General features: G+C 41.2%; 1 protein-coding gene and 1 long non-coding RNA gene across 6 annotated transcripts in view; one reads left to right on the top strand and one right to left on the bottom strand.

Moving 5' to 3' along the window:
- Window positions 1-27,055, bottom strand: part of LOC311618492 — a 700,613-nt gene that overhangs the window by 436,085 nt on the left and 237,473 nt on the right. The gene's annotated exons all lie outside the window — the stretch shown is intronic.
- The window catches only part of PATJ (PATJ crumbs cell polarity complex component), a 762,329-nt gene continuing 741,556 nt past the window's right edge, over window positions 6,283-27,055 (top strand). For 4 of the 5 annotated variants that reach the window (XR_014794340.1, XM_084876077.1, XM_084876076.1 and 1 more), the window contains exons 1-5: window positions 6,284-6,421; window positions 22,569-22,624; window positions 22,725-22,891; window positions 24,959-25,153; window positions 26,410-26,549. Coding sequence is in view for 4 of the 5 variants with exons in the window: in XM_084876077.1 (XP_084732203.1) it covers window positions 22,603-22,624; window positions 22,725-22,891; window positions 24,959-25,153; window positions 26,410-26,549 (524 nt within the window). In the remaining variant the exon portion in view is untranslated. Of the gene's footprint in view, window positions 6,422-22,568; window positions 22,625-22,724; window positions 22,892-24,958; window positions 25,154-26,409; window positions 26,550-27,055 lie in introns of all 5 variants that reach the window. The other variant, XM_084876078.1, reaches the window with a different exon arrangement.

The following is a 27,055-nucleotide window of genomic DNA, read 5'->3' as shown; positions in this document are numbered from 1 at the left end:
TATAAAGAAAGACAATTTAAAATGGAGTCAGAGTTGCCATCCAGAGGAACTACCTTGCATGTCTTATTTCTCAAACCCTTGGAATGTTAAAACTGGACAAAGTAATCTTTGGACTGAGCCTATAGCGGCACTGAATTCCAAATGACGTTTGTAAAGCTAGGAAAGCAGACATTATGACTATTGGATTGAAAATGAAAAACAGTCTTTAGAATATATCACTTTGTATTCTACACCTATAAAAATCCCTTCCTCCTATTGACATAATTGTTCCTCTTCCCCCTTCTCATAAATACTCCTTGCCTTCACCTCCTAATTGGGACACTATTGGGGTTCTGTCTGAATAAGTGCTTCCAAAATAACTATTCTTTCCAGCTGGTGTGGCTCAGTGGTTGAGCGTCAACCTATGAAACAGGAAGTCACAGTTCAATTCCTGGTCAGGACGTATGCCCAGGTTTGCAGGCTCACTCCCCAGTGTGGAGTGTGCAGGAAACAGCTGATGGATGATTCTCTCTCATCGTTGATGTTTCTATATATCTCTCTCCTTCTCCCTTCCTCTCTGAAATCAATAATACACACACACACACACACACACACACACACACACACACACACACATATATATATATATATATGTCTCGCAGCGACCAAACAGCAGAAAGACCGGTCAACCAGTTGCTATGAAATGTACCGACCACCAGGGCACTGCTCTGCTGACGGGGATGAACAACTGCTCCCCCTGTGAACCCCAGGCCAACAGGCTTCCATCTATAGATCTATCATTGGCTCCTCACCCAGGCTCCTCCTCCTCACTCCCTGCTGCCTCCTCCAGATGCCTGCAAGCCACACAGTGCCACTGGAGCTGGGAGGCAGGTTCATGGCCCTGCCTCTCAGTACTGTTATCTCTGGGCCCAGCCTTGATCTGGACCCCTGGAGAGGCAAGTGCTCCTGCTCCATGGAAGATGCCAAACCAGGGAGTAGCCTCTCAGAGGGCGAGTCCACAGCCACTTGGCTGACCTGGATGAGAGTTGCTCCCACAGTGAGCGATCCCTGCAGTCTAGGCCCCCCACCAGTGCATGAATCCTGTTCACCAGGCCTCTATATTTTCCTGCTCACTGTAGGAATATTGCTGATCTTTTTTAAAATATATATATATATATATTTTATTGATTTTTTACAGAGAAGAAGAGAGAGGGATATAGAGTTAGAAACATCGATCAGAGAGAATCATCGATCAGCTGCCTCCTGCACACCCCCCACTGGGAATGTGCCCGCAACCAAGGTACATGCCCTTGACCGGAATTGAATCCAGGACCTTTCAGTCTGTAGGCTGACGCTCTATCCACTGAGCCAAACCGGTCTCGGCAAATATTGCTGATCTTTGTACTTGTGTCATTTTTCATTTGGATTGTGAACAATTAACTGTTTGGAAATGCTTATGCTTTAGTGATCAATCTGGTTACAAAATCTATTTTTATGGTTCCAAAGTTTATCTTCATTCTCTTTTATAATGTATAAACTGAAAAGAACAAGAATCTCCCCGTGAAAGTAAAGAAACAATACAAAAAGTTTGACTCTTGAACTAATGCTATATTTTAAAAAATTAACTTTCTCTTCTTACTGTTCCTTAATCTATTTTCTCATGGTTCAGTAAAATATATTACTTATTTGCAAGCAGTCTCTTATCACATGACTAGAGGCCTGATGCACAAAATTTGTGCAGGAGTAGCCTTCCTTCCCCTGGCTGCTGGCATTGGCCTCCCTCTGGCACCCAGGACCAGGGCTTCCCTTGTAGCACCAGCTTAGTCCAGAAGGATGTCCAATCTAATTAGCATATTATGCTTTTATTATTATAGATTATTCCATTGTCTAATTTTAGTAAGAAAGTTCTTAAACCTCAATTCTAGACATGTTTTCAATGCCCAATTTCTTTTGTCTTAAAAATGAGATAGAATCCTATGCAAATTCTATAGAAAGTGAAGATAAGACTAGCACAGCCCATCAGGGAAATGACTGTGTAGCAACATTAGGAAAGAGGATTACCAGTGATGCCTGAAACAAAGCTGCCTCTGAATTCCAGGGCTCAAGGGTCTTTCCATTTCTCAGATTCTAGCATGAGCCTAATGACATTAACAGATAGTTTTTGCCCGTAACTTTCTGAGCAAACCAACCTGACTCCTGTTTCCATGAAGAGATACAAGATTAATCTAACTGTGATGGTGAGAAACATGAAGAAATTTAAGTTTAATCTAACTGTGATGGACAACATTTTTCCTCTGGTGATAAGTTTATATCAAGACTTTGGTAGATCTTTATTATAATTGTCTGCACATTTTGAATTCTACTATTGATATATTAATGCTGTTGTTTCTCAAGTATTTCTGATTGTCCTCTTTTTGGTGCACTGATCTAGCTGCCTGATCTTCAATTAAATGCATTCATCACTTAATAAGGCCTACTCTATACCAAGTATATTTCATCTTGAATGTCAAGTGTAGGATCTAAACTGACTTTATCAGAGTCCTGCTTCTCAAACAAAAAACCAACAAAATAAATTGGCTTTTCTAAGTTTCACCACCAATATCCTTTTATCAGATTCAAAACTTAGGATTAGGTTCTTACAATCAGTTTTCTCCTTGTTCTTCTTTAATCTCTTTACTCAGTAAACAACTGATATTTTTAAGTGTTCATTTTTTTAATCCTAGATTTTTACCTTATTTTAGGTGAGCCTTATTTCCTGTGTACCTTGCTATAATGACTACCCTCCTCTTTGGATTCTAGGCTCTCTCCTCAATTTTGTCAATTCATTTTTTCATACTGCTTCCAGATTAATCTTTCAGTATTAAAAAACTATATAATTCAAAATCCTCTTTAAGTTTCCAAAGGAATTGAAAATCTATGTCCTGCACACAGATGTTTATAGCAGCTTTATTCAGCATTGCCTAAAGTTAGAAGCAACTAAGATGTTCTTCAGTAGCTAAACAGATATGTAAACTGGCATATCCAGACAATCAACTATTGTTCAGTGCTAAAAGAAATGAGCTATCAGGCTTTGAGAAAACATGGAGAAGTCTTAAATGCATTTACTAAAGAGGCAATCTTAAAAGGCTATATTCTGTAGGATTCCAACTATCTGGCATCCTGGAAAAGGTAAAAAGTATGGAGACAATAAAAAGATCAGTGTTGTCAGGAGTTGGGGTGGGAGTTATTAATAGTCTGAGTACAGAGGAGTTTTAGAGCAGTGAATATATATCATTATACATTTGTCTGAACCCATAGCATATACAATACCAAGAATGAGCCATAATGTGAACTCTGGACTCTGAGTGATTATGATGTGCCAATGCAGGCTCAATTTTAACAGATGCTGATAAAGGGGGAGACTGCATGTTTGAGAGCAGAGGATATATGGGAAGTCTGTACCTTCCTCTCAAGTTTGCTGTGCCCCATAACTGCTCTAAAATTTCTAAAACAAACAAACACCAATTGTTAAATAGTAAAAAAATAAAAAATAAAAAAAAATTCCTATTCAAAAACTTTTAGTGGGCCCTAACCAGTTTGGCTCAGTGGATAGTGTGTGGGCCTGCGGACTGAAAGGTCCCAGGTTCGATTCCAGTCAAGGGCATGTACCTTGATTGCAGGTACATCCCCACGAGGAGGTGTGTAGGAAGCAACTAATTGATGTTTCTCTCCCATCAATGTTTATAACTCTCTATCCCTCTCCCTTTATATTTTATTTAAAAAAATCAATAAAATATATTTTTAAAAAGACTTTTAGTGGCTCTTTAATTTCTTAGAGATGAAGGATATATTCTTACAGCCTAACGTTTCTGTAATAATTTCAGGTCCTCCATCATCTGCCTTCTTTTATTTATTGCTACTCTTGGCTGTCTCCTTAGTGTCACCAGTATATGGCAGGTTCATTCCTATCTATATGCTGCTTCATTTACTGAGTACTTTCTAGTTGTCAGGTATAGGCAATACATATAATCATTTAACCTTCACAACTCCCATATAAAGTAAGCATTCTTCATTTCACTAATGAGAATTAGAAGGGTTAAATAACTTGCCAGAGTCACTTATTTTAGAAAATGGTAGGGGAGGATTCAAGCTCAGAATATATACATTGATTTCAGAGAGGAAGAGAGAGGAGAGAAAGAAACATCAGTAATGAGAGAGAATCTCTGATCAGCTGCCTCCTACTCGCCAGTAACCCAGGCATGTGCCCTGACCAGGAATCAAACAGTGCCCTCCTGGTTTATAGGTGGATGGATGCTCAACCATTGAACCATGCTGGCCAGTCAAGTTCAGATCTTTTGGCTTACCATGCTGGCCAGCCAAGTTCAGATCTTTTGGCTTTAGAGGTGTGTTCTTAAAAGTTTGTTTACCTTCTTCATTCTATGAATAAGACACTCAGGAGTTTTCAGAGATAAAACAAACAAAAACACCTCTGTGCCAGAAAATGTTTGCCACAGAATGAGCTCCTTGAAAAATGTATTGAATCCATTTTTAAAAATTTTAAATTTCAAGTAAGAGCCCAGGGAAAGCTCATGTTGAATAAACAACACAAAAATGTATGTGTGGGGGAAATAAAATTAAATGTGGTGGAGGGTGGGGTCTTTCACCTTCTCCTAGGGGTTGAAATCTGAGTTTAGCCCGGGGGAAGGGCAGGGCTGGCAGAACATTCCAGGCATGGGAAGGGGAATGAGTAACCCACAGAGAAGCCATGAGTGGTGATTCTGAGGACATGAAGTAGACCTGATTGGCCAGAGAAAGAGCTTGGGAGAGGTCAAGTGGGAAATTAGGTAGAAAAATCAGCAAGAAGGGAGAACTTAAGATATCCTTGGGCCCTCAGGAATGGAGTTTGAACTTTGCTTCACAGTCAACTCAAAGTCACATTATTTATTATTTTTTGAGAAAGGGAGTGTTTATCACCCAATGTTAGGGACTAGACCCACCTGTTCGCAAGATGATCCTTTGAGATCCTTGATCTCCACCTGTCTGCTGCCTCCACTCCCCATCTCGCCCCCCAACTCCGGAAGCATTTCCTTTGCCATTTGCCTTAAGCAAATGCCAAGCACCTGTTAAACCTGTTTAAGTCGTAACAGATGCTTTCAACAAGCATAATTGATCTCTTTATTCTCTGAAAGTTCTCGCTTCATTCTATATGGTAATTTGTTATTGTGTAAGTTTATTTCCCTCAATAGTTTGTTAGTTCCTGAGAAGTAGGGACTATGCTGAAACTGTGTATCTTTTTCAATCCAGGTCTAAGGAGTGATATGTTTCTTTAAAACCAGCAAAATAACAACACTATAAAGTTCCAAATGCATGATCTTACAACAGATGACCTTTTGTTGCATCTGTTTTGTATACATGCTGTATATCCCTTGAAGACAGCTATTCCATTTTTAACATTTTACAGTCAATCACAGCGCTTAACAAACACCTCATTTATTCAATGAATACATTCCTGAAGATTGATTCTCTTTATTTATTTAACAATGTGTACTGTATGACACAAAGGGCCCAGCATCAACATTCTCAAGTTAGTTACATTTAAAGAGAGTGAAATAGTGCCACGGTAGGTTTTACACAGATCTTTCTCAAAGTCGAGTATAGGATACCAAGAATAAAAATGTTAAAATGAATAGCGAGATCAACACTGGACTTAAAAGTCCGAAGATCCCCTCGGATCCCAAACTTTGGGGGGGGGGGGGGGGGACGGAATCACTTAGTATGAGATGTGCCGTTTCTTCATCTAGTAAATGAAGTCATATCTGAGCTAGCAAGTGCCCAGCACAGTGCAAAGGCAAATACTACTAGATTCGTTTCTTTGCTTTTCTCAACAAAACGGGTATGCGAAAACAACCCCATTACACTGCTATATTGGGCCAATGGATATAGAAAACCCAGGGAGGGATGATAGAAGGCGAAAGGAAAAGGACCACAAGGGACTAAGCGCATTTGTACCAGATCCTTTCCTCAATGTCCTCCTTGAATCTCCTGGATCTTGGGTCTCCCTTCGGCCCAGCCCTCCCGGGACACCCGTCCTGCGACCTCCCCAGGCCCTCAGTGCCTGCTGCCCCCAGCACTTGGCGTCTCCTCTGCCCCCTTGGGTCCCATATTACTCCCCCCCCCCCCCCCCCTTTCTCGGGCCCTTTGAGCCTCCCTCGTCCATCCAGCTTCACCTACAGAAAGCAGAGAAGCGGCGCGCCCCCTCCCCAGAGCCGGCCCCCCGCGCCCCGGGCTCCCCGGCCAGCGCCACCCCGCGCCCCGCCCCGCCCCGGGCGGGGAGGTCGGGGAGGTTGGGCCGCAGGTGAGGCGGTCACCCGGACTCTCACTTCCGCCCAGGTGAGCCCGTCCGCCGCCGCGCCCGCCCGTCCGCCCGCCCGCTCGGCTCGCACTCGCGTCTCGGCCGGACCAGGTAAACCTGGGGTCCCGGCGGGGTGGGCGCGCGGGGGTCCCTGCGCCTCCAGATCGGCCGGGGTGGGTGGTCCCTCCGGGGAGCCGCCCGCCCCCGCAGCCCGCGCCCTCTGCCCGCCCCCAGGAGGAGTCGGCTGGGGAGACGGAGGGCGCCGCGGGGCTGGCCGGGCCGCGGGGGTTTCGGGCGCGGTCCTCCCGGGAGGCCCGGTGACCCCACCGCGGCCCCCGCCCCCCGGGGCCAGGGCTCGCCCCTGCCGCCCGCCGCCGCCCCGCCCGCCTCGCAGGCCCCGGCGGCCCTCCAATCTCGGCCGCTTCTCTCCGGGAGCGGCGCGGATCCGATCGTTCACCCCGATCGGTGCCTGCGCTGCGCCCCCAGAGCGGGGCGGGCGCTTCCCTCCCCCAGCGACGGGGAGGGGGAGCAGGTGGCGGCTGCCTGGGGGGGCCCGGATCCACCGAGGGGGCTACTGGGCCCCTGTCTGGACGCCTGGTGGTCAGTAGCCGAGCTCCCAGGCCGGCGATCAGGCCTGGGCTCTGCTAGCCTTAGGTTGTGGATTGGGGGAGGGGGGCGAGGGGGACCTGGCGGAAAGCCCTCTGGCCTCCAGCCTTGGGGGTGATGGCTGGATTGCTGCTTTCAGGCCGGTTCAGGGAAAGCATTTTCAGATCCTTCCCCGCCCCCTCCCCAGCTCCCCAGGCCCCGGCGGCGCACCTAGCGGGTCGATGACTCCCCCCCTGGAGTGTTCGCTTGGCACTCTGTCACAGCTCCAGATGGCTCTTGTCACTCCGGATTGGAATTCGTTGTTTACTCCTTTGTCTTCGCGATTGAGAGGGTGCGCCTTTGGGGCCTTATTTCTCCAGGGTGCTCCTCGGCTGCTTTTAGAGTGTGGCCTTGTTGGAGAGGTGCACAACACATAAGTGTTTGGGAAATGAATGAAGAAGAAGCTTTCTGGAGAGCTGGAAGAGAAGGAAGTCAGTCAGCACCCAGGCTGGGTGTTAAGAGCACATTCTAGGCTGTCTAAGCCCCTATTGACTGGAGTAAAAATTCCAATGGGTTCATTTGCCCCTTCAGAAAAAGTTAGGCGAGATCGTGACTTTTAGCTAGTATTTTAAATTTCTGATAATCCTCATATTTATGAGGATTATCAGAAATTTAAAATAATGAGAACGTTAATATCGGAGCTGGAAGGTACTTTATGGATAGAATTTGTAAACTGAATTCTGAAGGAATTTGCCCTTGTTGATTGAGGTCCTATTAAAGGTGACTGACATAAGATGAGCAGAATAATAACTTTGCTTCAAGTTGAAAAGAAATTGTCCTAAGCCCTCATCTGTGTTTAAGAATGCCTTAATAAGTTGAAGTCGTATATTAATATTTTTATATCCATAAAGCTAACATAGATTCATTGTAGAAAAATTGGAGATAATTTTCAGAAAAGGAACTAAAAGCATGCAAAAATCCCACCCACCATTGAAAATAACTACTAATAAAAATTATGGTATATAGTCTTTCAGTTAGTATTCCTAAAAAGAAAAATCTGTAATTTTCCTGTAGTGAGTTCACTTTTAGAACCCTGTGATCTGAGGCAGTGGTTCAGAATTCGGTAATCCTTATAATTGCATTTTTACTTAAAAGCATTTAATAATTATCCTTAAGCTACACAACCAAGCAGTCTGAATGTATTTGCTTTGTTAAAGTTTAACAAAAAAACATTAGGTTGGGGAAGTCAAAATGGGGTTTAATTGGTTTACTTAAGACTTTGCCCACCTTGGTACTAGAGTACATTTTTTTGAGAAACAGGGCTGTTCCGCCATAACATTTGGGATTGCTGGATTGACCATAGCTATGTGTGTTGTGTTTTTTTTTTTTTTTTTCCCATGCTCACGTGATTTTTGTTTAGATTTGAATGCCTTTTTTAAAGCCCTGACTTTAGATTCTTGTGCAAATGGAGAGAGATTTAGAGCCTGTCAAAACCCTTTCTTTAGTCATGGGGGAGATCTTTGCTGAAGAAGTGGAGCCCACTTATACTTTGCGTTTGTACAGCTGCACAGCCTGTGGAGTTTGGGGAGTGGAATTGGGTCTCCTTACCAGTCTAACTCTTGGCAAGTCACTTGACTCTGGCCTTCTGTTTTCCCATTTGTAAATGATCCACCTCACTGAGTTTCGGGGAAGTTGAAATGAAACGAAAGAATATGTCTTATAAACTATAAGCCACTGTTCTCCCAGGTTTTGCTTCACTACTATGGTGTTTAATTTTGATGAAATTATGGAGTTGTGTTATTTTTATTGAGAAGAACTCAAGTTTGTGAGTGTCTCATTCTGATAGTTATTTTGAAAAAAGGAATAGAGGTCATATTAGCCAATAAAAGTCTTTGCTAAAGACACTGTACTTTCTGAAAAGGCATAGGTTAAAACGGCACTGTCGACAGGGCCAGCCCCTGGTACATGTGGCTGTCTATTGGGCACTTGCAATTAGGCCTCAGTGGGATTCAGATGTGTCATCCATGTAAAATACACACCTGGTTTTGAAGATTTAGTGTAAAAAGAAGTCTAAAGCACCTCATTATTTTTAATATTATTTACATATATTGAAATGTAATTTGTATAGCTTGGGTTACATAAAATCTATTATTAACATTAATTTTACTTATTTCTTTTTCATGTGGCTATGAGATAATTTATAAGGTGGCTCACATTATTATTATTATTTAATATATTTTATTGATTTTTTACAGAGAGGAAGGGAGAGAGAGAGCTAGAAACGTCGATGAGAGAGAAACATCGACCAGTTGCCTCTTGCACACCCCCTACCGGGGATGTGCCCGCAACCAAGGTACATGCCCTTGACCGGAATCGAACCCGGGACCTTTCAGTCCGCAGGCAGATGCTCTACCACTGAGCCAAACCGGTTTTGCATTGAACAGCACTGGGTTAGGGTTCAGTATGAGTGTGTTTAGCCTTAAGAGGTTTTAATTTACTCAGGCACTTACATTCCTATTTATAAACTGATTTTTTAAAACTCCCACTTAGAGGCCTCCCTATGCCCCCCTCTCTTGTATTCATTGCATTGATAAACATTTTTGCTGTTTAGTCTTCTGACAAAAATCATTATTGATTACAGAGCCAAATCTTAGCTAAAATGATTGAATTATTACCCTGGCTAGTGTGACTGAAAGGTTGTGGGTTCCATTCCCTGTCAGGGTCCATACCTAGTTTCAGGTTCAATCCCCCGTAGGGTACCTACGGGAGGCAACTGAGCCATGTATCTCTCTCACATCTATGCCTCTGTCTCTCCCTCTCTCTTTTCCTCCCATCTTTTCTCCCTTCCTCCTTTCCTCTGAAAAATCAATTAAAAAAAAAAGTAAAATAATTTATTAACTGTTATGAAGGCCCCCTTAAATAATTTTGATTATAAAGAGATGCTAATAGTAATAGTAGCTACCATTTATGGAATGTGTATTGTGTACCAGGCCAAATGCTTTATACTGTCTTATTTAGTCCTTTCAACTGTAAATATTTAGTAATTTTCATTAACTCTATTTTACAAATGAAGAAATTGAGGGGTACAGAGATTTAAACAATTGGCCACAAGAACCATAGAGCTAGTTTCAAGAGTACATTCCAGGTCTCTATGATTTCTGAGCTTATCGGGTATCCAGTCTCCCATATTTCAAGAACTGTTATTGGGTAAATGAGAAAAAAAATTGATTCTTGAAATAGATATTTAGTTCTAATCCTGTTTTTGTGATAGTGGTCAATAGGAAACAGTCTAAATGCCCACCAACAGGAAATTGGATGAATAAATCATGTATTCCTATAGCGGAAAACTATTTAGTAATTACAGTGAATGAAGAGGAGCTGTGTATATCATCATGACAAAATCGTTAAAAATATAAAGTTGTGCTAACAAGGCAAATTGCTGAAGGATAAATAGACAATATAATCACCACATATATAGTTTAGTACCTGCCAAACAATACTATTGTAAACAAAGACAGTGTGCATTTTAAGAATTTCAGATTTGAATTCTCTCCATATTGGTTGCATTAATGTATCAAACTGCCTTGTGATTAAAAAAAAAGTTAGTGAGCCCGCCGAAACCGGTTTGACTCTGTGGATAGAGCGTCTGCCTGTGGACTGAAAGGTCCCAGGTGCGATTCCGTTCAAGGGCATATACCTTGGTTGCAGGCACATCCCCAGTAGGGGGTGTGCAAGAGGCAGCTGATCGATGATTCTCTCTCATCGATGTTTCTAACTCTCTATCCCTCTGTCTTCCTCTCCGTAAAAAATCAATAAAATATATATTTTTTAAAAAAGTTAGTGAAATCTCTGTGCGATAATCATTCTCCAATGTTGATCTTACTTCTAAAAAATCCCCCCACAAGCAAACAAAACCAAAGTCTTGTCCTTTGCTTTGGTGCTCTGTGCACCTTGCCTGGCTTGTGTACAAGCCCTAGTTTGAAGCCCTTCAGGGACAGGCCAGTTTTCAGTTACCTTTAGTGCCTAATTCATGGGTGTAGCTTTGATAATAGGGATTGGGTAGGGCTTCTGCTTTGAGAAAGGTGGTTTCCTTTGGAGTTATTTTCTGGAGCTTCTACTGAAGCTCCAGGACAGAATATGGTAGAAAGGCAATGAGTTAAGTGGATGTTACCTCTGTCTGTATTGAAAACTTGAACTATCTCATTCTCATTTTTAAAATAGTGATCTGCTGAAAAATAATAGTTGACCTTCCCTCTCTCTCCCAAGGTAAAATTTATTCCCATCAGTGACATCTCTGCTGTGTTTCTCTGTTATTACCTCTTTCAAAGTACATTCCCCCTGGTTTTTGGAAATTATAGGAAGTTTTCTGCATTTTCAGAATGGAGATGATAATACATTTTTCAGAAGATAAATTAGATGTTGTACACAGTGTCTTAGTATTGTGCACAATAGGCACCAGAAAACTAGTTCCTTGATTTAGTGACAGATAAAATCTTTTTTGGGGGGAGAGGCCAGGAGGAGGAAGGAGGGGGAACATTGATGTGAAGGATATCTAAAGCCTAGTTTAGCCTATATCACAATTTGCTACGATTGTTTTGAATATTATAAGCATGCCCAAAATGGCATGACCATATTTCTGTAGATAAGTTAAGGACACAGTATATATGTGGTGTGGGAGAATTGAACAGAATATTTGAGGTGGAAACTAATCATTAGTGAAGATTATGAATTCGTAGGTCTTTTCAATGAGGGACTGGCTTCATGATCAGAGATCCATGTGTGTGAAAATTGTATTATTATTTTTTTGTCAACCATTGGAGAAAATTGCCACCAATAGGAATACAAAAGCACATGATAAAAACAGTTTAATTTTGTTCATTTAAAGTGGCACGTTACAGCCAGAATATTGATATGCATTGATTAACTTTGAATAGTTCCATGAGAAAATTAGTATTTAGCCAACTGAACTCTTCTAAAGAACTGACTCAATTTCCAGTCCTGATTTCCAGTTTAACATGATATCTTTCTGCTTCAATGTCAACATATCCTGAATATCCATCATTAAGTGGACTTAAAAATTGCATGTGGCTTAAGCATATGGCCCCCAAATAACAGAATCATTCTGGAATTTATATATGTTTCTGAAAGTCCAGGAATACAGTATAGTGTTTTGGTAGCAGCCAAAAACAGTATAATTTTATATCCAAGAGGTTTAGAAAAGGCATTATCTTGTGGTAGGGACACAACACTAGGGTATCTGACTTAAATCTGCATGAGTGGGGCATCAGTTGTGTTTATTTATACTTAAAGTGAAGAGCTACCATTTCTCTTTGGCTGGGAGAATTTGTTTTTCACTTAATGTTGAGCTTTGAGGACAGTGGTATGATGATCAGACACAACCTGAGCTTTGCACTCCAAAGGAAGCATTAGAAACTCAAAGTTGTTCGTAAACTTCCATTTTTGAGTATTTTTTGAAATAATGACTTCATTTACATTTAATAGCTTTTAGTTTGTTCAAAATCCCTGGCTCCCTTGAGCTCTTGGGAATTCCCATTGCAGAGTTATATGCAATCTAATTGTGGTCAGCTCAATTCCCATCTGCCGAGAGGCTGAATACTTGCACTTTCTCAAATAGCCAGTAATCTTTTTCTCCAAATTTTAAAGATAAAAGTATAAGGCAAGCATGTCAAACTCGAGGCCCGTGGGCCCAGGCCTTGCTTGTTTGGCCCATGTTAGCCTTTGAGTTTGACATTCTTGGCAAAAGGTGTCTTGTTAAATTCGGGATAGCATAAAAGATCTTGGGGAGTTACATTCTTGCCTGCTATTGGGAGTCTGAAAAGTGTGTTTCTCAGGGTACTTGCTTTAAATTCTTGAACTGAGGAGGTTAATAAATCTTTTCAATAGTTTCCTCCACTTAGAAATTTAAATCACATTAAATTTTATCTATGCATCAGCTTTCTTCCCCCCCCCCCCCTCAAATATTCAATTAATTGGTGATGGCTAAGGGCTGGGTATTTCTTTTTAAAAGCCACAATATTACAATAATTTATTTTAGTCAAATCCTACAGTGAACCAGGCATGAAAAATTCATGCTACAAACTCTCTTGATCAATATGGAGTAGAAGCTGCTGAGCTTAATGAACCACATATTCTCTGGAGGCTGTGCAGCTATGAAGACAGTGGCATTTTAATGTTTAGATTGTGACTATTGTAGGTAGCCTATCTGTGACAAGTTAGAGTCAGCTTTGCCATGTTTAAGCAAATTTGAAATTTCTTTTTCAAATTTGCTTAAACATGAGGTTTCTCAGCCTAGCCATATAGGTCTGTTAGGGTCAACAAAGCAGGAACACAGGAGGCCAAATGTGGCAAGGCATTATAAATTAATTAGGTCATCTGGAAACCCAGATGAGCTGAGTTCCAAATGGTGCCAGCACTCAGGGATGGAGGAGTCAGAGATTTTAAAGAACCCTAGGTGGGCTTTTTCGGTAGGGAACTCTCTGGGTGAGTCCAGATCCTGGGAAAGTCCGGAGGGAAAAGATCATGGATTTAGCAAGTGGAATGTGGTCTGAGCTAAAGGTCAGTTTCCAGGGCAGGGTATTGATTCAATTATTTGATCTGACCTCACAAGGTCAAAGTTGTTTGGCTGAAGATTTCCTACGACTATGACATGAGTGAGATCTGAGTGTTGCTTGCTGGATGTTCAGTTGTAGCTACATCTCCTCCTTCTGTCCTCACATATTTTTTATTTTATATATATATATATATATATATATATATATATATATATATATATATTATTGATATTTTACAAAGAGGAAGAGAGAGGGATAGAGAGTTGAAACATCAATGAGAGAGAATCATCGATCAGCTGCCTCCTGCACACCTCCTACTGGGGATGTGCCCGCAATCACGGTACATGCCCTTGACCGGAATCGAACCCGGGACCTTTCAGTCCGCAGACCGATGCTCTATCCACTGAGCCAAACCGGTTTCGGCTATTCTTAAGGTTTTAGTCTCCTTCCCTAGATTTAACTCAATACCACGAGATTGTAGTAATTTTCCAGACCTGCTTTGAGGACATAGGTTAGCCTTTATTAATTACTAGAGGCCTGGTGCACGAAATTTGCATGCGGGTACAGTCCCTAGGCCTAGCCTGTGATCAGGGCCATCTTCCTCAACTGTCCACAGCCAGCCCCCCTCCCCCCCATCCCCGGAACCCCGTTCACCATTGGGTGATTGGTGCCTGACGGCCGAGGGAATGGACCGAGAGCTCAGCTGTTCCTGCATGCTTGCTGGTCCCACCCCTGCTGCGGGTGGCCATCAGGTGATCGGAGCCTGCTGGCCGGGGAAAGGAACCAAAAGGTGGTCAGTGCGCCTCATAGTGACTGGTCCAGCGGTCGTTCCAGTCATTCTGTCGTTAGGGTCAATTTGCATATTACCCTTTTATTATATTGGATGAGTCAGAGGATTGGGACACAGCCACTGTGGTTTCAAAATGTGCAGGAGGATCCATTGGGAGGGTAAGAAGGTGAGAGTAAAACCTTGCTTTTTAGTTCTTACCTTACTTTTACAATGTTACTATTTTATATATGTTTTAAAACACAGATGACTTGTAAATATAGTACCCTGTTTCCCCGAAAATAAGACAGAGTCTTATATTAATTTTTTTCTCCCAAAGTTGCGCTAGGTCTTATTTTCAGGGGATGTCTTATCTTTCCATGCGCTAGGTCTTATTTTCGGAGGATGTCTTATTTTCGGGGAAACACGGTAGTATTCATTTATAATTATAAAAAATGTGAGTGCTCAACATATTTTTACTGATGGGAATGTGTGTTTAAAAAAGTTTGAAGACCACTAATCTATCCTATTACCAGAATTACCTTTTTAAATAGAAATGTCGACTCAATATTTCCCTCCTTTAAAAGCCTTTAATTACTTCCTGTTTCTTACAGGATAAAGACCAAGTCTACTTAGCATGATTTACAAGGCCCCTCTCGAAGTAGTCCTGTTTAAACCAGTGCTTCTCAAACTATTAGTGGTGAAAGATCAGGGTTTTCCCCACCCAGTCTTTCAAGGACTGATATTTTTATAAAGTTAATTACTAGAAAAGTGAACTATTAGAAAAATGAAATGAAAAAAGAAGTACAAGGGAAGTCAAGTTTTTTTCTTACTAAATTGAATAGATATAAATTACTCGGCCATATTGCATGGTTTCCCAATTTTGGTACTTACCTGTTTGTAGCAAGGCATCAATTTGCAGTCCACACTTGCAGTAACAGCAGTCTCAGCTACTTTTTTTTGCCCTTTCTGCTACGTTTAGAGATTGTATACTAGGTGATTTAGGGCTCATTCTATTCTCACAAAAAGTCATGCGTTTTTATACCTGTATGCAGTAGTTTTCAAATTGTGGTCTCTAGGCTGGCAGCATCAGCTTCCAAGTTAGAAATCCAAATTCTCAGGCCTCCCCTCAGAGGAGTGTGGGCCCTAGCAGTGGGGTTTTAATAAGCCCTCCTGGTGAGTCTGATGCATGATAAAATTTGAGAACCACTTACATGGAGAAGTCCTGTGTCATTCAAACTGGGGTACTTTCAGAGTGAAATGGAGCACTGTTAATAATGATGCCAGGTGATCTGAGACTATCTTAGGCAAAAGAGGAGAAATGTTTACTCTTCTTTTATACCCCATTCTTTTTCTTTTAGGAGAGGTTTCTAATGTTATTCTCATTTCAACATTCCCAAACTTCCCTGTTGGAATATTGGATGAAGTGAGGGGGTCCTTATCCCCCTCTTGTGCTGGGGGTGGCGTCCTCATGATATATAGAGAGAAAAATTTTCTGAGAATTACATGGGAGAATGAGTGATTTTTATTTGTGTGGAATGCCATCCCTGGATTTTCAAAGTTCCATTTCCCTTTGTCCAGTCATAAAAAAAAGTGTAGCTGGGGTTTCAGCAGAGCTAGCAGCAGAGCCAGTGTCCAAAGTTTCCTTTCCATGTTGGAGACAGGCCCAGTAGAGCCTCAGGCTAGTTTCAGTTCACTAGTCCATTATGTGTGAACAATGCAAGGGAGCCCCACAATCCCAGAGTCACACAAGTCCCAAGAGTGGCAAGAGGAGCCAAGAGCATGAACTCCTTTGTTCTGGAGATTAAATATCCCAAATCTCCTGCTCTTGCAGTAGCCATGCCCATTTTGGCCAGTGTCCTTTGTTCTCAGGTGTGACTGACAGCAAGCACATTCCCTATGTTACCCCAACTTTGCTGGCTATGCATCTGTCTCCTCTTTATTAAGCCCCTGGGGAGTGTAAGGTTGTAGCTTACTGGCAAAGCTGCCTAAATGACATGCCTATAATATCTGGTCTTCCCTTTGCTTCTTTCTTATTATTAATAACTAGAGTCCTGGTGCATGAAATTCATGCACTCGGGAGGAGAGGGTCCCTCAGTCCAGCTGCACTCTCTTGCAATCTGGAAGTGGCCTAAGCCTTCAGTTGGACATCCCTAGCACTGCTGTGGAGGCAGGAGAGACTTCGCCACCAATGCTGTGCTCACCAGCCAGCCATGAGCCTGGCTTCTGGCTGAGTGATGCTCCCCCTGTGGGAGTGCTCCTGCATCAAGTGTCTGCCTCCTGGTGGTCAGTATGTGTCATAGCAACCGGTTGTTCCTTTGTTTGGTTGATTTGCATATTAGCCTTTTATTATATAGGACTAGGGGCCCAGTGCACGAATTTGTGCACCTTGAAAGGAACTGTGGGCTTCAAGGCTGCAGTGGGCACAGGGTTGAGACTCAACCCATCCTCTACTCCCCTGCCTGGCCCCTCCTGCCATGGCCCCCAATCTCCTCTTTGCCAGCAGTCCCACTCCCCTCACTGCCGGCAACCTCACTTCTTCTGCTGTTGCTCCCAGGTGTTGATGGTGCCAGCCCTGCTCGCACCTGCTGATGGTATGGAGGGATTGGGGCCAGTGCCAGCAGCAGGTGCTAGAAGGACCAGCACCATCAGTGGGTGTGAGTGGTGACTACTGCCCCAATTGCCCCTCAGGAGCAGGGGGTGGTGGAGAAGCCCTCAGAGGTGATTGGGGCCAGCAGCCACCATTTGCACCCGCTGATGATGCAGAGCGATTGGGTTTGGCACCAGGTGCTGGCAGCAGCTACAAGCAACAGCTCCAGCACTGGCTGCGGGTGCGAGCACTGGGTGGGACCATGGCATGTGGGAGCAAAGAATTTTCAGTAACCACCAGAGGCTCGACCCCATGACAGCGACCTGGGTGCCTTGGTCTGGTGCCTCTCTCAACTGCTCCACCATCCCACCTCAGCCAATGCCCACCAGGTTCTACGCATGCCCCCTGGTGGTCAGCACACATCATAGCAACCGGTTATTCAGTTGTTCTGCCATTCAGTCTATTTTCATATTAGTCATTTATTATACAAGACTAGGGCCTGGTGCACGAAATTCATTCACAGGGTGGGTGTTCCTCACCTAGCCTGCACCCTCTCCAATCTGGGACCCCTCAAGGGATGTCCGATTGCATCAGGCCTAAATGGGCAGTCGGACATCCCTCTCATAATCCAGAACTGCTGGCTCCCAACTGCTCGCCTGCCTGCCTTCCTGATTGCCCCTAACTGCTTCTGCCTGCCAGCCTGATCACCCCCTAACCACTCCCTGCCAGACTGACTGATGCCTAACTGCTCCCCTGCCAGCCTGATTGCCCCTAACTGCCTTTCCCATGCTGGCCTGGTCACCCCTCACTGCCCCCTCTGCTGGCCTAGCGCCCCCCCCCCCAACTCCCTTCCCCTGCAGGCCTGGTCCCTCCCAACTGCCCTCCCCTGCTGTCCTGGTCCCCCCCAATTGTTCTCCCCTAGGGCCTGGTCCTCCCCAGCTGCCCTCTTCTGCTGGCCTGGTTTCTTCTTACTGCCCTCCTCTACTGGTCCAGTCACCCCTAACTGCCCTCCCCTGTAGGCCTGGTTCCCCCCAACTGCCCTCCCCTGTAGGCCTGGTTCCCTCCCAACTGCCCTCCCCTGCAGGCCATCTAGAGGCGGCCATCTTGTGTCCACATGGGGGCAGCCATCTTTAACTACGTGGGGTGGCCTTCTTGTGTCTTGGAGTGATGGTCAATTTGCATATTACTATTTTATTAGGATTTCTGACAGACTTTTTCTATAATTTTTAATTTGTTTACAAGAGTAAAATTCAACCTCAGAACTTTTTTTCTTTTTTAAGGGGATGGGAGTGGGGTTGTTACCAGACAAATTCTGAACAATATAGAAACCTTTTCTGTTGGGGAATCTCATGTTTTATATTCCATTAGTTATACAAATAGAAAATGTCTGTATGCTTATCTCTCATCTTACATCCAGGCAGGCCTTAAGACTCCACTACACTCTCAGATTATTTACAAAATGCAATTAAGACAGATCAGGTATTTCCTGACATTTTTAAACAAGGGACTCTTATCTGTTTGTTTGGAGGTCTCTAATCAAGCTGGGAATCCCGAGCTGAAGGAGTCAGCCACAAGCTATCTGTTAAATGTTTCAGCCCCATTCGCGTTTCAATACATTCAGCCCTACTTTATTATTTTAATGACTGATTGCTTTTAAAAAAATATTTTTTATTGATTTCAGAGATGAAAGGAGAGAGAGAGAGAAATAGAAACATCAATGATGAAAGAGAATCATTGGTTGGCTGCCTCCTGCACACCTCACACTGGGGACCAAGCCTGCAACCCAGGCATGTGCCCTGACTGGGAATGGAACTGTGACCTTCTGGTTCATAGGTTGACACTCAACCACTGAGCCATGCTGGCTGGCCATGACTGATTGCTTTTGATAGTTCCATTTTTCCAGGAGTTTTGTTATTAAAAACATTGCAGTAAATATCCTTGTACATACATTTGTGTGTCCTTTTGCAAATATTCCTTTAGGAGAGACATTCAGAAGTAGATATTCGGGTAAAAAAAGTAAATTTAATATATTGGAGCCCTGGCTTGGTATCTCTGTTGGTTAGAGCACCATCCTCATATATTGGTTGTGAGTTCTATCCCTGGTCAGGGCACTCACAAGATAAAAACCAATGAATGCATAAATGGGTGGAACAACAAATCTGTTTATCTTTTTCTCTCCTCCTCCTTCCCTCCCTCCCCCCTTTCTCCTTTTCTCTCTCTCACAAATCAATCAATTAAAATTTAAAAATAAATTTTAATATATTGGTAGATATTGCTATGTTGCTTTTTAAAAAATTGCATAGATTGACATTCTCACTTTATTTTTTTCCATGACATTGAGAGTACAGGCTATTATTAGTTTTTAAAAATGACAGAACTAGCTGACTTGGCTCAGTGGATACAGCATTGGCCTGCAAACTGAAGGGTCCTGGGTTCAATTCCCTCAGGTGCACATGCCCGGATTGCCGGTAGGGGTTGTGCGGGAGGCACCAATCAATGATTCTCATCATTGATGTTTCTATCTCTCCCTCTCCCTTTCTCTCTCAAATCAATTTTAAAAATACTATATATACATATAAAGTCAAAATGACAGTAAAAAATAGCATCTCATAGTTTTGGCTTGCATTCTTTGACTTAAAGAGGTTGGTGTATAAATGGCCACAAAGCTGCTCTTGTCATTCCGCTTGGGCTGGCTACTCTATAGAAAAGAATGGTGCCCTTCTGTTATTCAGTTCCCTGTCACTGGGAGGTTGTAAGGGCTGGACAATTGAAATACTGAGCACATCAGAAGTGTTTCTGTGATGCTCTATTCAGCAGTTCTTTTGGTAGTCCTCATTGAATCCAGTGAACTTTTTGATGGAATGCATAGGCCAGGCCTTTTATCAATGCTAATGGCAGCCCTTACAGATTTATTTATTTATTGATTTACTTGTTTATTACTGATTTGAGAGAGAAAGGAAGAGGGAGAGAGAGAAACATGGATGAGAGTGAAATATGGATTGGCTGCCTCCTGCATGCCCCCTACTGGTTATCATGCCCGCAATCCCAGCATGTGCCCTGACCATGGAATCTAACCAGCAACGTTTCAGTGCCTGGAGTACACCCAACCAACTGAGCCATACTGGTGTCCCTTGCTGATTTTTAATATGTTTTCTTACTTCGTGACCTTGAATTAGAAGACAAAGATCTCATTCAGCAAAGTGTACTGATTTAGGAAAATTTTGACTATATATTTCTTTGATGACTCATTATAACATTGTACATGAGTAAAAATGACCACTGTGAAAGCGCCATGTTGGTCATAGTGTTGCAGATGGAAATAGGGCCCTTTCACAGAGTCAGAACGAAAGCATTTCAGGGACCCATGTGTGGGAGGATGAGGAGTAGTGGTATGGTTTATTGTAGGAGCAAAATCAAAGGACTGTTCCGGTTCAGCTTTGTTCTGTTGTGAAAGAAGTCCAGCCTTGTCCTAATCAGGCACAGAACAAAGGCCAAGATCTAGTAATTCTGTGCCATTGGTTCAGTCCAGGTCAGGACCTGTCCTTGTCTGGCTGGCTTAGTTTAGCTTCCCAGCTGCACTTCCCGTTGCTGAACCCAGGCTTGTGCTTGGGGCCTGTGTTTGGAGTTTGGGGAGCTCCTGGCTGTGTGGCTGCCAGGGCCCATGGCTGATAGAACACTGTGAGAGCTGGGGTGGGCACGCGGAGCAAGCCAGAGAGAGAAATAGAGACACAATGAGGGAGGGAGCAAGTGAGCCTCTGTTGGACTGGTCATATTATCTCTGGTGTGGAAAGGATCAGGTGGTATCCTTTCAAACTAACCAGCCAACTTCCCAATCTTTTACGGGCTTCTGATGGGTCTTCCCTATAATCCATGTCCTAGATCTTCCCAGGCGTTCTGTGTCCTTCATCCAATCTGATCCTTTCCCCCCACCTGGCCAGATAGACAGGCGTTTTTTGTCACTTTCTTGACTATTGTGCACACCTCCTGTAGAAGCACCTTCCCCTTTTTTGCTTATTCCTTCCTCCCATAGTCTGGGCAAAGGGACGGGTTGTATCCTGGGGTGATTGGAAATTTGGTTCTTCTTCCCCACACAGGGGAGGGATGGGTATTAACCCCCTTAGTGGGGGAATTCTGTAAGCCCCCATGGTGCCTATGAATGCTGCAATTTCCTAGCAAAGCAGATCCCCTTATGATTCAGCTCCCCCAGCCCATCAGGCTCAGCAATGTCTGATTCCCTTTCTCCCTCCCTTTATTAATATCTAGCTACCTATGATAACAAAAGTGAAGGGCTTGCTAGCTTTTTGAATTTCAATTATATTACATTTTAGGCTAGCTTGAGCTAATCACTGGATTTAATAAACACTATTCAGATGACTAGTAAGAGTCTGGGATCATTTGTGCATGTTGGAGAATTTTTTTTTCTCCAAATCTCTAAAATATTTTTGATCCCTTAATTTGGATGTTCTTTTCCAGCCCAGCATCCTTTTTCAGAAATCAACTTTCTTAAAGTATAATTTACATACAATAAAATGTACCAATTTAATTTTGTGTTTTTTATAAACATAATCATTGTGTTTTTTATAAACATATACATCTGTGTAAACAGCATTCCATTTAAAACAGAACATTTCATCACCCCTAAAAGCTTCCTTAGATTTCCTCCCAGTCAACTCCTTCCCACCTGCCCAGGTAAACTAAATCTGTAACTATAGGTTGAACTTCATATGAATGCAATTATACATTTATATTCTTTTTAAAAATATATATATATTTTATTGATTTTTTACAGAGAGGAAGGAAGAGAGATAGTTAGAAACATGGACGAGAGAGAAACTGGGCATGTGCCCGCAACCAAGGTACATGCCCTTGACCAGTACCGTAAACTGACACTCTATCCACTGAGCCAAATCAGTTTCAGCCCATTTATATTCTTTCTGTCTTGTTTTTCCCCCTCAACATGCTGTTTTTGAGATTCACCATGTTATATGTATGTCATTATTTTCCTTTTTATTTCTAAGTATTCTATTATGTTTACATATCATAGTTTGTTTACCCATTCATCTGTTATTAAACATTTGGGGTTTTCTAGTTTGGGGCTTTTATAAATAAAAATGCTATAAACATTCATGTAAAGGTGGTTTGTGGGCATATATTTTCATTTCTCTTGGGTTAAGTAGGAGTGCAAGTGCTGGGTTGTGTATGAAGTGTATATTTATCTTTATAAGAAACTGCCATTTTCCCAAAGTGTGCCATTTTTCTTTCCAGCTAGCAACATCTGGGAGTTCAAGTTGCCTCGCATCTTTGTCAATACTTAGTATCTGTTGTCTTGCTTCCTACTTAGTCATCATAGTGATGTGTATTGGCACCTCATTGTAGTTTTAATTTCCTGAGTGAAGTCTTTTGATCAAGAAAGTTCTTGAAGCCCTAACTGGTTTGGCTCAAATGGATAATAGCGTCGGCCTGCAGACTCAAGGGTCCCAGATTTGATTCCGGTCAAGGGCATGTACCTTGGTTGCAGGCACACCCCCAGTGGGGGGTGTACAGGAGGCAGTTGATGCATGTTTCTCTCTCATCGATGTTTCTAACTCTCTATCTCTCTCTCTTCCTCTCTGTAAAAAAAATCAATAAAATATATATATTTTTAAAAAGAATGTTCTTGAGGTTTTCAAAATTTTTTATACAGGCCTGTAGACATGGGTACACTAATGGAAAAATCATCTTTTGTATTTTTAATTTTTTCTTTAGGTTTCTTTAAAGTGAATGAAGACAGTAATTCAAAATGCCTGAAAATCCTGCTACAGGTATACTGGCTATAATAATTCTACCACTAAATTAATTAGTGATTCAAAATCAGAATATAAGATGGAATTTAACGTGTACTCTTATCCCTCTTCAAATCAGATAAACTGCAGGTCCTGCAAGTTCTTGATCGCCTGAAAGTGAAGTTGCAGGAGAAGGGCGACACATCGCAGAATGAGAAGCTATCCATGTTTTATGAGACACTGAAAAGTCCTCTCTTCAACCAGATACTCACACTTCAGCAGTCCATCAAGCAACTCAAGGGACAAGTGAGTTACCCACCAGGGTTTTACATGTTCATATACTCAATCCATCAAAGAAAGATAGAGACAAACTGTCTCAAAGTACTCTTGCTTCAGCGAAGAGATTGTGTTAGGACTTTCGGCCTGTGGATATGGTAGGCATGGATAGTTTAAAAATGTTGATAATATATTATGTGCTTATCTTCAGAATATGGGCTTTATCCTTTTTTAAATAAGTAAAGGTCAGATGCTTTGAGAATTCTCAATAGTTTCTTCAAATTTATAAAGTAATATTGAGCTTAAATATGTTTTCTTCATGAGTCTTTTCTTTCTTCTTCTTCTTCTTTTTTTTTTTTTAGCAAGAAGTGATCATGGCCTTGTAGCACATTATTTATAATTACCAAATAAATAATTAAATATTATGGACAGTCTGATTAGAAAGTCTTTGGAAGCAGTATACCCAGTATTTTAGCATTTATGTGTTCCCTCCACTACATACAGCATAGAAGCTAAGCTTGAATAGTAGCTATCCTAAAGATTAAATTTGGGGATAATTTTAAATGTAATTGGAGATAATGAAGCAGTTAAGTAAAAATTAATAAAATTTAAGGAAAAAATATCTTTTTTGCTGATAAACCAAAATGCTTGCCCATAAATATTTTTAGCAAGTGATTTGTAAAAATAACTAATTAAGGATTAAGCAATGCTCACATGCCTTTCTTTGAGTTTCTTTCTCTAAGTCAGAATTCATAAGTACTTTTAGCACTCCCCATATTGAAAGTTAGCTTTCTGTATTCCCTGGTCCTGGGCTGAGCCCCAAATCACAACAGTGAGAGTTATTTGTAGCAATAGAAATTGGAAAAGGTCACTACAAATATATCACTCTTACTGGACTAAAAGTGTACTTTACCTACTCCATCGTAATCTTTTATATTCATATAGTTTGCTGGTTTTATCTACATACTCATATTTTATCCATTCAACTTTAAGCCCCTTAATTTCTTTTCCTATGAGTGTTCTCATAGAGTTTCTCCAGGTGTTGCTTTTTTTCTAAGAGGTACTATTTACATTTGTTCTCAATGTTACCTTTATTGTACCATGTTGGCACTCATACAAGCCAATGATATTTTAAAATCAACCCATTTTCCTGTTCCTCATAATTACAGGAATCACATTTTATTTTATTTTTTGTACCAATGTTTGAGTGGCTCTGTAATTCATTTGCTACTAATTTTGGATGAGTTACCCTCTTCTCCCCCCGTGCGCCTCAGTTTTGTGTGTGTGTGTGTGTGTGTGTGTGTGTGTGTGGTGGTTTTTTTTTTTTTTTGTGTGTGTGTGTGTGTGTGTGTGTGCCTCACTTTTTGAAATTTTTTTTATTAACTTATTATCTGTGTACATATCTTACCATTGCCCGCCCCCCCCATACATACCTTCCCGTCGCTGAGTTTTGTATCCATTGGTTGTACTTATATGCATGTATACAAGTCCTTCGGTTGATCTATTATCTCCCCCAGATCTCCCTCCCCTCCCCGCTGTAGTTTGACAGTCTGCTTGTTGCTTTACTGTCTCTATATCTATCTTTTTGTGCCTCACTTTTTAAGTTCACAAAATGAAAAAATAATAGGGCAGTTGTTATATGTAAGAGTTGTGGTATAGCATTTTGCTCACAGCAAGTGTTGAACAAATACTGTTATTGTTATTCTTGTTATATACTACCCACAGATGTTTTGTGGCCTCCCCCATGGAAATGTACAGATAAATTCAAAAGGGCTCAGTGTCTTATATGCCTGTTTACTAGTGTTATATCTGTGTCTGTGACATGTAATGAACTGTTGTACGTGCTATTAACTTGAGGAAAGGATGGAAAGCAGGAAACAAGAACACATTTTCAGCTGTTAAACATTTGTGTAATACTAAATAAAATTTATAGCCTTATAAGTATACAGATTCATATAACTATTACTTAATTTCTTTCACATGTATATACTTAACATGAAATTTACACGTGATGGGTAAAATATAACGTTTAATGAATAGAAATAATTTGTTTCCTATAAGTTTCTGTTGATTGTCTTTTGTTTTTCCCTCCAACAGCTGAGTCATCTACCTTCAGATTGTTCAGCCAACTTTGACTTTTCAAGGAAAGGTTTATTAGTGTTCACCGATGGTGCCATTACTAATGGGAATGTCCAGCGGTCTGCTAATAACTTGACTGTGTCGGGGTTATTTCCTTGGACCCCTAAGTTGGGAAATGAAGACTTTAACTCAATCATTCAACAGATGGCACAGGTAAAGTTATGTCTTGTCATGGGAATATTATGCTTATTTCTCCTGTATAGGTTAAAAAAGTGATACTCTTTTTGCCTTAAAATGTGTTGTGTGTTCTGTTTGACTGTGTTTTTATATTGTTAGGAGGAATTGATATTTCTTAATCTCTGTGTTAAAAATTTATTGGGTTCAAATTATATAAGAAAATATCCATGTGTGGTAAGGAGAGATTTTTTTAGATAATGACTCTAATTTGACACATCTCTACACTTGTAAGGAAAGCAATTTTTATAGTTTTGGTCATAGGAGGAAAATTAATATGTTTACAGGTGACACACCTCCAATGAAACTATTTTTAATTTTATATCAAACAGATTTAATGGGAGTTAGAACTAGCACAATTAGGAAAATCTATGGAAACATTTTAAGGAGAAATCTAGTTTTATCCCTAATACCTATTAAAAATTAAATAATAGTTGAATTTTAGGATATGCTTTAAATTTTTCACTTCATCTTCTAATGTGTCTTAAAAATGAAACGAGTTTAAAAGTTAAAAAGAATCTGTGTAAGGTGTGGTAATTAAATAATATTCTACATCTAATTTATTTTATTTTATTTTATAGTTCTGTTCCCTTAAATTTGACCAATAATTATTTTTGTGATGCTTTTGTAAGCTGATGACATTTATGAAGTTCAAATGCAGTTATTCAGAAAAAAAGCAATAAAATACTTGATTGTCACAGGTAGAACACATTTGAATGGTGGCCTTCCCATACTTTTTAATTAACCTATTAAAATACTAGTAGGATGTTCATCACAATAGAATTAAAAACACTAAATAATGCATCTGCTTCTGACTTAGGCTAACCATCAGCATTTTTTTGACATATCAATAATTTGCTTTTTTCATTTAAAAATTTGTTTTGCATCAAAAGAATTTAGATAAATTCTGTATAAAAAACAGTTTCAATTTTCTGTGGGAAAGGACATGGTATTTTTATCCAGCTGGGGATTCAATCTCATACTGCGAATGAAGTGTGAAAACACCTCTTCTATCCCCAAGGTTGCAGAATGCTGCACATTCCCTCTTATATTCTACTGAAAATAATAATGTGAGAGGGTTTCCAGAAATAATTTATTACTGAAATTCTGAGTTTGTTTGGTTTTATAGAGATGACCTAGGAGAAGCTGTTTTTGTGTTATTCGCAGAATGGCAATTTCACTTCTTTGTTAAATGTACTTCATTATAACTTTTTCAAAAAATTCTTCTTGTTTAGGGCCGGCAAATTGAATATATCGATATAGAGCGTCCTTCAACTGGAGGCCTTGGATTCAGCGTAGTGGCCCTTAGAAGTCAAAATCTGGCAGAAGTTGATATCTTCGTGAAGGAAATACAGCCAGGAAGCATAGCGGACAGGTGAGAAAGATGCTCATTTTGTGTTTTGCTAATTTGTTTTCCGATAAGTCTGAGAATACTGTTCTAAAGAGAATAAGAAAGTACTAATAAAAATAGTAACAATGGCAGCTAACACTTAACTTTCCCTCTGCCTATGCATTTGTCAGGTCTTTGCAGATATTCTCACATACACCTGTGGCAGCCCTCTAGCCATTGGTATGTTGCTCCATTTTATAGATGAGAAAGCTGAGTTTTAGAGAGGCTCAGTGATTTACCAATGGTCACAGAGCTATTAATGCTGGAGCCATGATGTGATTCTAAGATCCTCTGACTGGAAAGCTAGTATTCTTTCTATCTCACCACACTCTCTCTCAATTGAACATGATAGTTTTAGCTAAGGTCTTATCAATAAGATGGGATTATTGAAATTCACATTCTGCAGACTATGTTGTTTATTAAACATAAGATTTTAGCAACATTTTGTTGGTCATATCATGCTATTATTTCACTTTCTTCGATTAAAAGCC

The sequence above is a fragment of the Pipistrellus hanaki genome (genome assembly GCF_964339955.1).
Source record: "Pipistrellus hanaki genome assembly, chromosome: 2".
Classification (NCBI taxonomy): Eukaryota; Metazoa; Chordata; class Mammalia; order Chiroptera; family Vespertilionidae; genus Pipistrellus; species Pipistrellus hanaki.
Note: the sequence above shows the minus strand (reverse complement) of the source record. Positions and strands in the feature narration are given on the sequence as shown.